This window comes from Lagenorhynchus albirostris, chromosome 19, assembly GCF_949774975.1.
Source record: "Lagenorhynchus albirostris chromosome 19, mLagAlb1.1, whole genome shotgun sequence".
Taxonomy (NCBI): domain Eukaryota; kingdom Metazoa; phylum Chordata; class Mammalia; order Artiodactyla; family Delphinidae; genus Lagenorhynchus; species Lagenorhynchus albirostris.
The window spans coordinates 9,996,908-10,007,233 of record NC_083113.1 but is presented as its reverse complement, the minus strand read 5'-3'; the positions used below and the strand labels follow the sequence as shown (position 1 = coordinate 10,007,233).

The 10,326-nt window shown below is 49.3% G+C and overlaps 1 protein-coding gene and 2 non-coding genes across 3 annotated transcripts; all 3 read right to left on the bottom strand.

Moving 5' to 3' along the window:
- Positions 1–105: 105 nt before the first annotated feature.
- TMEM160 (transmembrane protein 160) lies at positions 106–2,473 on the bottom strand. Its single transcript, XM_060130668.1, has 3 exons — positions 2,225–2,473; positions 1,003–1,095; positions 106–458 (listed from the first exon to the last, which is right to left on the bottom strand). The coding sequence occupies exons 1-3, from the start codon at positions 2,430–2,432 to the stop codon at positions 193–195; spliced, it is 567 nt and encodes a 188-aa protein (XP_059986651.1). The 5' UTR covers positions 2,433–2,473; the 3' UTR covers positions 106–192.
- A 4,037-nt stretch (positions 2,474–6,510) lies between these two features.
- On the bottom strand, positions 6,511–6,583 carry TRNAG-CCC (transfer RNA glycine (anticodon CCC)). The gene has a single exon. It is a non-coding gene; the product is annotated as a tRNA-Gly (tRNA).
- Positions 6,584–8,420: 1,837 nt separating this feature from the next.
- Positions 8,421–8,493, bottom strand: TRNAE-CUC (transfer RNA glutamic acid (anticodon CUC)). Its single transcript has one exon. It is a non-coding gene; the product is annotated as a tRNA-Glu (tRNA).
- Positions 8,494–10,326: the final 1,833 nt, after the last annotated feature.

Genomic DNA, 10,326 nt, shown 5'->3' with positions numbered 1-10,326 from the left:
TTCTTCCTTCTTAGGTATCTCCGCGTGCCCCCCAGCGCCTTCCGCCCCTACCCTCCTCCTTCGCTCAGCATCCCCGCAAAAGCAACCACCACTCAGAATCGGGAGCAAGGGAAGGGTCAGGTTTTAATGTCCCGGTCCTCGGGCCCCGGCAGTCCGGTGCCCAGCCGTTCCCCGCGGCCGCGGCCCTGCAGCTCACTCCGGTGGCGGCCGGCCCGCCTCGTCCGGCCCTTCCGCTGCGGCGGTCCCGTCGTCTTCGGGCACCAGTTCCACGTCCAGCTCCAGCTGGCCCATGTAGAGGCCGACGGCACAAGCCCAGAGCAGGCCGGCGGCCAGCACGGCGCCCACGCCTGCGGCCGCGCCCCCCAACGAGAGCTGCATGGGTCCCCGCAGCGCCGCCAGGCCCACCACATAGGAGGCGCCGCCCCACACCACACACAGGCCGCCCAACAAGAAGAAGCCTGTGGGACAGAGTGCGGGCCGGCGTCAGGGAGGCTGATCCTGGGGACCCAGGCCGTTCACGGGACTGAGGTGGCGTTAGAAAGGGGATGGGGCACACTCAAGAGCGGGGTAGGGGTCAGGGACAGTACAGAGCCAAGGTCGGGGACAGGAGAAGGAATCGGAGGGGTGGCTAGGCTTGGAGGTGGGGGGCTGGTCTGAGAGCAAAGATAAGGTCGGAGGGGCAGGGGCAGGACCAGGCTGGGGGTGGGGCTGGGACAGAGACCCTCATCTTTGTTGAGAAGTTAGATTGGAAAGGATGAGGACCCAAAGCCCTGCCCTGAGCCACCCCCTCTGGTGGGTCCAGTGCCCAGGAGGTAGGGATGGGGTGGGTAGAAGGTGGACACTCACAAGTGAAGGTGAGGCAGCTTCCGGTGGGGGAAGAATGAGGGGTTCTAGCGACGTTTACTCTGGGGGGGTGACGGGATGGGGAAGGAGTCTACCTTCCCCAGTGGGGGAGGGAGCGCCCCACTCCCTGGTGGGGGCGACACTGGGGTCTGCACTCACCGTAGGCGGCCTCCCGACCCATATCACTCTGCATGAAGGAGATGACCCCGATGCCTGATGACAGGAGGCCATTGCGGAACCAGGAGAGGAAGGCTGGAGGGGGTGGGGCGGGGCGGAGAAATCCACATCAGCTCAAACCCTGCTCTGCAGCCCCCCAGCCCAGACAGTCAAACTGAGGGGCGCCTCTTCATCTCACCGCCCAGTCTGGCCCCAAATCCCCACCTTGTCCTGGCGGTCCGCCTACCAAACCCTATCCCCCCAAAACCCTCTCTCGTCTCCATCTCTGAGCCCCTCCCCACCCCAAACTCTGCAACACCAAAGATTCAAGACAGTCTGCAGAATCCGGCGGAGGATCTAAGATCAAAATTTCAGAACCGGACAGGAAGGTCCCAAGAGGTCATCTTGGTCAACGTCCTCCCACATGTGTATCCCCAAGGGGTGCCCCCTCACTTCTTCCTCAGACCTCCCGACAAATTGTTACCCCCCACACACATACACTCCCCCAGGCCTCTCTCCAGCCTTCCCCTTCAGTTTTCTGAAACCTCACTGTCTGCTGCTGGGTATGCTCTTCCTTGGTGTCATTCACATCCATTCAAGTCCTTGGTGTGGCACTAACGGGGACTAGTCGGGTTACAATCCCCCCACCCCTACCCCGTCCTGTACCTACAAGACCAGTCCTCTCCAATCCGGAACCCCACCGCCCACATGGGGCCCCGCCCCCTGCAGCCAGGAGCAGCACGCCCTCCAATCAGCCCAGAGATTTTCTTCTATTGGTTGTTCCCTCTTCTAATCCGCAACTTCCTCCCTCTTCTGTGGGGCTCCACGCTCCCGCTTTATGCAGAGTGGTCGCCTCTTTAATCTGAACTGGCCCCTCCAACGAGGCCCCCTCTTGTAGGTAACTCCCCCGCCCATAGCCCTCTTTGGAAGCCTCTCCCACCCAGACAGCGCAGTTTGATAAGGCTGCCTGTCCTGGCCCGACCAACCTCTCCAATCCCTACTGCACCCCATAAACCAGACCCACGGTCCCATCCACAAGCCCGTCTCCTATGCGGACAGACTGCGCTCTTGCAGCCTGCGCTTACACGGAAGCCCTTCTCCCCCCTGAGCCCGGGCCCCGTTTCCAGCAGAAATCCCACCACCATCCTCCACTCGCGCGCGCGGACAGCTCGGCTATGCGGATCCCCCTCTCCCATCCGGGCCGACCCCAGCCACAGCCCCAGACCTGTCTCATGAGCCTTCCGGAGGAGCCAGGCGTCTGCGCGGTCCAGCTCGGACACTGGGGGCGGCGAAGCCCCAGCGCGGGGGCCGTGGCCAGGAGCAAAGGACCCCCGGGCGCCCCCGCTCCGGGGCCGCGGAGGCGGCAGCAGCGCCCCCCGGAAGCGGAGTCGGGCAAGGCGGGCAGCCCGAGCCCACCACCAGCCACCTCCCATGGTTCGCACTACGGCCGCGGCGCACCGCACCGCCCCATGGGCCGCCCGTAGGCTGAAGCGCACGTCATTCAGGCTTAGCCGCTCATCTATTGGTTTTGCGTGTGCCACTCAGGTCCGGTGCGCACTGTTCATTGGTTGAAATAGCTGTGATTCCCTCCTCTGTCATCTGTGCCGGTACTGTGCGTCCCACCTTGCTTCTGGGGCTGGACTTCGAATCCCAGCGTTCATTGCGCAGGGGGAAGGCCGGTCTTCAGAAGTCGGAGGCGCTATGTCTACCGGGACTTGTAGTTTTTGTTAATAACTTTAATAGCCAAAAAACAAAACAAAACTCGTGGTGCGTGATGTAGAAACTTTGCAAAATCTCGAAGAGCCCAGAGGAGAAAGTAAAATTCAACATTAATCCCACCAATGAGCGGTTACTGCTAATATTTTGTTGTACCCCTATTCCACCTTTTTTCTAGGCGGGTGTAAACGGTTGCCGTTTGACAAATTAATTTTTTCATATGGTAGCGGTCAATCGTGAACATTGACCGGTGGCACTGAATATTTTTCCATAGTATAATTTTTTCTATTTTAAAAATTTTATTTATTTTGAACATGGTACAAGATGCAAGTTACAAAGTGGTCTAATGAAAAGTAATTCACATCCGGTGCCCCCAGCCAGTTCCCATCCCCTATTCCACAGCAAGTTTAAAGCTTCACACTGATGCATTATAAGGACGTACCACAAGTTGTCCCAAGCCCTAGATTGTTTCCAATTTTTCCTGCTATAAACAACTGTTTCCTTTTAGGTCTAAGCCAATGTCTGAGTTGAGAGGGACCTGATTTAACTGTCAGATTTCAGCAGCCAGCTTCTGCCTCTGGGTCCACAGATGGCTTTATATATGCCCTTATTACACTGTGTTGTAATAATTTCTATACTTATCTGTCCCTGCTATCAGGCTGTGAGCTTCCAGTGGACTGGGTCCTTGATCAACAGATCTCCATGTCTCTCCATTCAATATAGGTAGGGGACTTGGTAAATAATAATAGCAAACATTTATTAATGACTTCCTCTGTGCCAGGAATTGTGCTAGGCACATTATGTGCATAATGTCATTTAACCCCATCATAACCCTAGGCGTTAAGGATTAGAACATTCCCTCTTTTATAGAGGAAAAAAAACATAAGGCTCAGAGAAGTGAGGTAATAAAAGTTAATGTTCGTTGAGCACTAACCATGTCAGACACTGTGCTCTTCCTTTACATGGATACTCTCATTAAATCCTCAACCCTAGGTAACATATACCATTATTATCCCCATTTCACAGAGAAGGAAGAGGAGAGGTTAAATTAGTTGCCCTAAATCACACAGTTAATTAAAGTCCAATGCCAAATTACTAGCCACTGTGCCATGCATCTTATACGCATTCATTCATTTAACAAGTGTTTACTGAGAAATTGCTCTCTGACAGCATTATGCTACACATTTGGTATAAATCAGTGAACAGATAAAATTCTCTGCCCTGAACTCCCTCAATCTGATAAAGGGCATCTACAAAAAAACCTACAACCAGCATCATTCTTAGTTGTAAAATATTTACTACTTTTCCCTAAAGATTGAAATAAATCAAGGATTTCCACTCCCACCACTTCTGATCAAAATTATATTGGAGATCCTAGCTAGTGCCATAAGGCAAGAAGAAGCAATAAAGGGCATAAAGATCAGATGGAAGAAGTAAAACTGTCAATATTTACATGTGATGTAATTTTTTTTTTTTTTTGGACGCTTGTCTTGTGGGATCTTAGTTCTCTGACCAGGGACTGAACCTGGGCCCTCAGCAGTGAAAGCATGGAGTCCTAACCACTGTACTACCAGAGAATTCCTGTGATGTGATTGTTTATATAGAAAATTCTAAGGAATCAAAATAACTACTGAAACTAATAAATGAATTTAGCAAGGCTGCAAGATACATGATCAATATACAAAAATCAGTCTTATGTTAATATACTTACAGGAAACAATTATAAAGTGAGATTTAAAATAATTCCCTTTACAATTAGCATCAAAAACAAAAATACTGGGATTTCCCTGGTGGTCCAGCGGTTAAGGCTTCACCTTCCAATGCAGGGGGTGCAGGTTTAATCCCTGGTTGAGGAGCTAAGATCCAACATGCCTCGCACCCAAAAAACCAAAACATAAAACAGAAGCAATATTGTAACAAATGCAATAAAGACTTTAAAAAAAATGGTCCACATCAAAAAAAAAATACTTAGGAATAAATTTAACAAAAGATGTGCAAGATTTCTATACTGAAAACTACAAGATACTGTTGAGACACATTAAAGAAGATCTAAATAAATGGACATGTATATACCATGTTCATGGATTGGAAAGTTCCTTGCTTTCATGGAGCTTACATTCTAGAGCAGTGATCCCCAACATTTTTGGCACCAGGGACCGGTTTCACGGAAGACCTGTTTTCCACAGGGGGGCGGGAGGGGTGGTCCAGGTGGTAATGCGAGCGATGAGAAGCGGCAGATGAAGCTTTGCTCACTCGCTGCTCACCTCCTTCTGTGCGTCCCTGTTCCTAACAGACCACCGACCGATACCAGTCCATGGCCCGGGGGTTGGGGACCCCTGCTTTAGAGGGGAAGGCAGAAAATAAACAATAAATATGCTAAATAAGTAAATTCTAGGGAAAGTCTGGGACACTAGAGGAGTCCAGATAAGGCAACTAACCCTGCTTGGATGTGGGGTCAGCAGGGGGTGCCTAAGTTGAAACTGGAACTATGAGTAGGCATGGACCAGCTAAAGCATGATCAGAGACTTGCAGAAAGAATCTGGGGCCCAGGAAAGATTCCTGTGAGTGTAGGAAACTGAATATAACAATAAAATAAATGACGATTATTTACCATCATGAGAGAGTTTCCTTAGTTTCTTGTGGGCAGCTGTGATAATTATATTGTCTGAGATGACCTAGAGTGTGTAGAGATCTTTTGAATCCAGAAAAGCAGCTCTCTGCTCTCCTTAACCCCAACCAGAGCAAGGCATCGATAATCTTAACCCTCCAAAATCGCCCCATTTAGCTCCTGGGTCACCTTTAATTCCTGATCCTGTGCACTAGGGAGCTATGGCACTATGGAGGGAACAGACAATGTTTAATTTATCTGTTAAGAAAATCACTCTGCCTCTCTTTGGAGGATGGATTGTAGCAGGGAGAGATCAGAAACTTGCAAGAGGACAGGTTACCATATCAATACCTATCTATTTCTCTCCAATCCTTCCCTAGTCCAAACCCTTGTTATCTTTCACCTGGACACCTGAAAAAAAGCTCATTCAACGATCTAAAGACCTCCCCTAAAGTAGATTCTCCATTTATTAATTCAGCAAATATTTATTGATTACCTACTATGTACCAACCTCTGTTTGAGAAACTGAGGATATAGCAGTGAACAAAATAGAAAACTGTCCCAGCCCCTATGGGCATGACACTGTTGGGGAAGGGAGACAAAGGAATAATTAATGTAATTTCAGGTAGTGTCAAATCCATGAAGAAAATAAGTCAAGGTGATGAGCTAGAAAATGAGACAGTGTGGCTGCCAGCCTCTAAGATGATCCAGTGATCTTCACACTTTGTATAGTCCTTCTTTGTTTGTTTTGTTTTTAGTTAATTAATTAATTAATTAATGACTGCCTTGGGTCTTCGTTGCTGTGTGCAGGCTTTCTCTAGTTGTGGCGAGCAGGGGCTACTCTTTGTTGCGGTACGCGGGCTTCTCACTGCGGTGGTTTCTCTTGTTGCGGAGCATGGGATCTAGGCATGTGGGCTTCAGTAGTTGTGGCATATGGGCTCAGTAGTTGTGGCTCACAGGCTCTAGAGCGCAGGCTCAGTAGTTGTGGCGAGTGGGCTTAGCTGCTCTGTAGCATGTGGTATCTTCCTGGACCAGGGCTTGAACCTGTGTCCCCTGCATTGGAAGATGGATTCTTAACCACTGTGCCACCAGGGAAGTCCCTGTTTTGTTTTGTATTTTAATTTATTTGGCTGCACCGGGTCTTAGCTGCAGCACGCGGGATCTTCATTGCCACGTGCAAGATCTAGTTCCCTGACCAGGGATCGAACCTGGGCCCCCTGCATTGGGAGCACAGAGTCTTAACCACTGGACCACCAGGGATGTCCCCTGTATAGTCTCTTGCCACGTCCAATCAGGACTGCTCTGTGTGACCAACAGAATGCTGTGGAAGTGACAGAATGTGACTTTCAAGGCTGGATCCCAAAAGACATTACGACTTCCACCTTGGTCTCTTGAATCACCTTTTCTGTGGGAAACTGGCTGCCACATTGTGAGGACACTCAAGCATCTTTGCGGAGAGGCCCACGTGGAGAGGAACTGAGGCCCTAGCCAACAACCAGCAACAGCTTGCCAGTCACACAAGTGAACCTCCTTGGAAGTGGACCCTCCAGTCCCTGTCAATTCTTTGGATGATCACAGCCCCAACCCAAGGTCATGGGAGACCCCAAGCTAGAACCACCCAGCTAAGCCACTCCTGTAGGATTCCTGACCCACAGAAACTATGTGTGATAATACATTTATTGTTTTAAATCACTAAGTTTTGAGGATGTGACATGTGAGTAGTAATCTGAGTAACAAGAAGGAGTCAGCCATGAGGTCATGAGGCGGGGTGCTCCAGTCGGAGATGATAGCAAGTGCAAAGGCCCTGAGGCCGGAGCGTGCTTGACATGCTGGGGAAATAGCCAGGAGGCCAGTATGGTTAGAGCAGAACTAAGCAATGGGGAGATTGGGAGGAGAGGACGTCAGAGAGAGAATGGGGGGCAGGGGTGGGTTATTGGAGTCTGGTGGGCCATAGTTCGTGATAGGAGCCAGTGGGAGGTTTTGAGCTGGGGTGTAGCATGATCTGATGTATGTCTTTTGAATGTGGTGCTGAGGGCTCAGTAGAAAACGGACTTAGCAGGTGGAAGATTTTTTAATTAATTAATTTGGCTGCACCGGGTCTTAGTTGCAGCACGTGGGATCTTCATTGCCACGTCTGGGAGCTTTGTTGCGGCATGTGGGATCTTTTAGTTGCGGCATGCGGGATCTTTTAGTTGTGACATGCCGGATCTAGTTCCAGGACCGGGGATTGAGCCCAGCCCCCTGCACTGGGAGCGCGGAGTCTTAATCACTGGACCACCAGGGAAGTCCCTGGAAGAGGTTTTAAATGAGCATCAAATGATGTTTCTCCCCAGCTTAAACCCTCCTATGAGGGTGAAGATCTTCCACAGCTTTCCATCACCCTCCAGAACCATGGCTGCAAGGCCGGCTAGGCCAGGCCCCTGTCGACCTCTGCTCCTTCCTCTCCTACTGGGAAGAGCTTGGATTTTATGGAGGGAGAGGCAGGTTGTGGGTTTAAACTTGGGGAGGGAATTCAAACGGGCTGTACTAGATAGTCTGCCTGCTGGCAATGAACGTTAAGCATTAAATGGGCTTAAATGGGAACTGAAAATATTTGAAACACATTTTTCATATTTTTGGCTGATGAATGGTTTTAGGCAGATGAGAAAGGAGAGAAGAAAAAAAAGGATTAAAGGGTCATTGCAGAAAAAACAAATCCTCTTTAAGGAGACAGAGCTGGCCAGTTGCCTCTGCACTTGTGATTCCATCAGTGGTTCTAAAACGAATCAATCGGGAGCTTTAAGAAAAACATGAATGCTCCAGCCCCATCTTGGAGCAACATAGGACCTGCGGATCGGAGGGTGAGATCAGGCATTGGTATCCTTTTACAGTGAATATATTTTTATTCATCACAAGAAAAGAAAACATAATTATGTGATGCGATGGAGGTGCTCCAACACTGCAGTGGTAATCATACTGCAGTGGTCGTTGTATGTATGGATCAATGTGTGTCAAATCATCACAGTTACAATAGAAACTTATACAGTGTTATAGGTCAATTATATCTCCGTTTTAAATTTTTTTTTTTTGCCATGCCACGCAGCTTGTGGGATTTTATTTCCCTGACCAGGGATTGAACCTAGGCCCTCGGCAGTGAGAGTACAGGGTCCTAACCACTGGACCACCAGGGAATTCCCTAAACATTTTTTTAAAGAATATATTTTTATCAAGAACTGACTAGATGGGAACTTCCCTGGTGGCGCAGTGGATAAGACTCCGTGCTCCCAATGCAGGGGGCCTGGGTTTGATCCCTGGTCAGGGAATGAGATCCCACATGCATGCTGCAACTAAGAGTTCACATGCCACAACTAAGGAGACTGCCTGCTGCAACTAAGGCCTGGTACAACCAAATAAATAAATAAATAAATAAATAAATATGTATGTGTGTATATATATATATATATATATTTTTTTTTTTTAAAAAGGAACTGACTAGATGTCAGGGACTGTTCCAACACCCACGGACACAACAATGAACCCAATGAACCAAAGAGATAAACGATCAGCTTTTGTGGCAGGCAGGACATTTCAGAGTGTGGAGGGGAATTACAATGTCAAGTTGTGAAAACCACAAAGAAGGCATTTATTCAGGTTGTCCTTGAATAAGATTTCAACATTTTGTCCAACCAGGTGTTCACGGCCCATCTCTCACCCTCTGTTTTGCTCTACACAAACTTAAGTCTGGCTTGTCTCCTCCCCGCAGGCCCTCAACTATAGCTTCCCTCTTCTCCGAAGGACTGAAAAGTGGGACATGCCTCCTCATCAGCTTCTCCTGAGAACGCACTGACCCCAGGAAGACACACTTCCTATGTGTCTTGCAAACCACCGTGGTTACTTTTCCTCATCTAGGCAACTTCCCCTTGACTGCGAAACCCTCTTACCCTAGATAAGCAATGTCTTTTTCTGTCTGACTTTTAAGATGCTTGCAGATTTTGTTTGTTTTTTGTCTGCACCGCGCGGCTTGTGGGATCTTAGTTCCCCGACCAGGGATTGAACCTGGACCCTTGGCAGTGAAAGAGCGGAGTCTTAACCACTGGACCGCCGGGGAATTCCCACTTGCAGATTTCGGAGCTCAGAGCATTCTCTCTACTGCAGTGGGCTTTTTGAATAAAATTAACTCTGTCCGGAGTATTTGACACCTCCAGAAAGTCCTTGTGTGTTCTTCATTAAGTTACTTCCGAGATACTTTCTAGTTTTTTTTATCGCTCTTGGGAAGGTTATCTGATTTTCTGTTAATTTCCTGGTTGGTTATTGCTGGTATATAGCAGTTTTCTTGACAAAATAACACCTCTCCACTTTTTATCCTCCCCACACCCAGGTATTCTCTTCCTTGTAAAAATGATTTCAAGGATGTGCTCCAGAAAGTGAACATTTGAATCCAGGGAAGAGAAGGCTATGGGTTGTAAGGGTTTTACATGTGAGGGAACAAGGTGTCCCTGTGACAACAGTCTGAATAACTTGCTTTATGATATTCTGGGTAATACTTATTTTCTTCTTCCCATTTTTTTGGGGGGAGGAGGGAGTTTTCCAAAAAATTTTACCATTAAGATTGCTTTGGGGACTTCCCTGGTGGTGCAGTGGTTAAGAATCCGCCTGCCGGGGCTTCCCTGGTGGTGCAGTAGTTGAGAGTCCGCCTGCCGGTGCAGGGGACACAGGTTCGTGCCCTGGTCCGGGAGGTTCCCACGTGCCGCGGAGCAGCTGGGCCCGTGAGCCATGGCCGCTGAGCCTGCGCGTCCGGAGCCTGTGCTCCGCAACAGGAGAGGCCGCAACAGTGAGAGGCCCGCATACAGGGGAAAAAAAAAAAAAAAAGAATCCGCCTGCCAATTCAGGGCACACGGGTTCGAGCCCTGCTCCAGGAAGATCCCACGTGCCGCGGAGCAACTAAGCCCGTGCGCCACAACTACTGAGCCTGCGCTCTAGAGCCTGTGAGCCACAACTACTGAGCCTGTGTGCCACAGCTACTG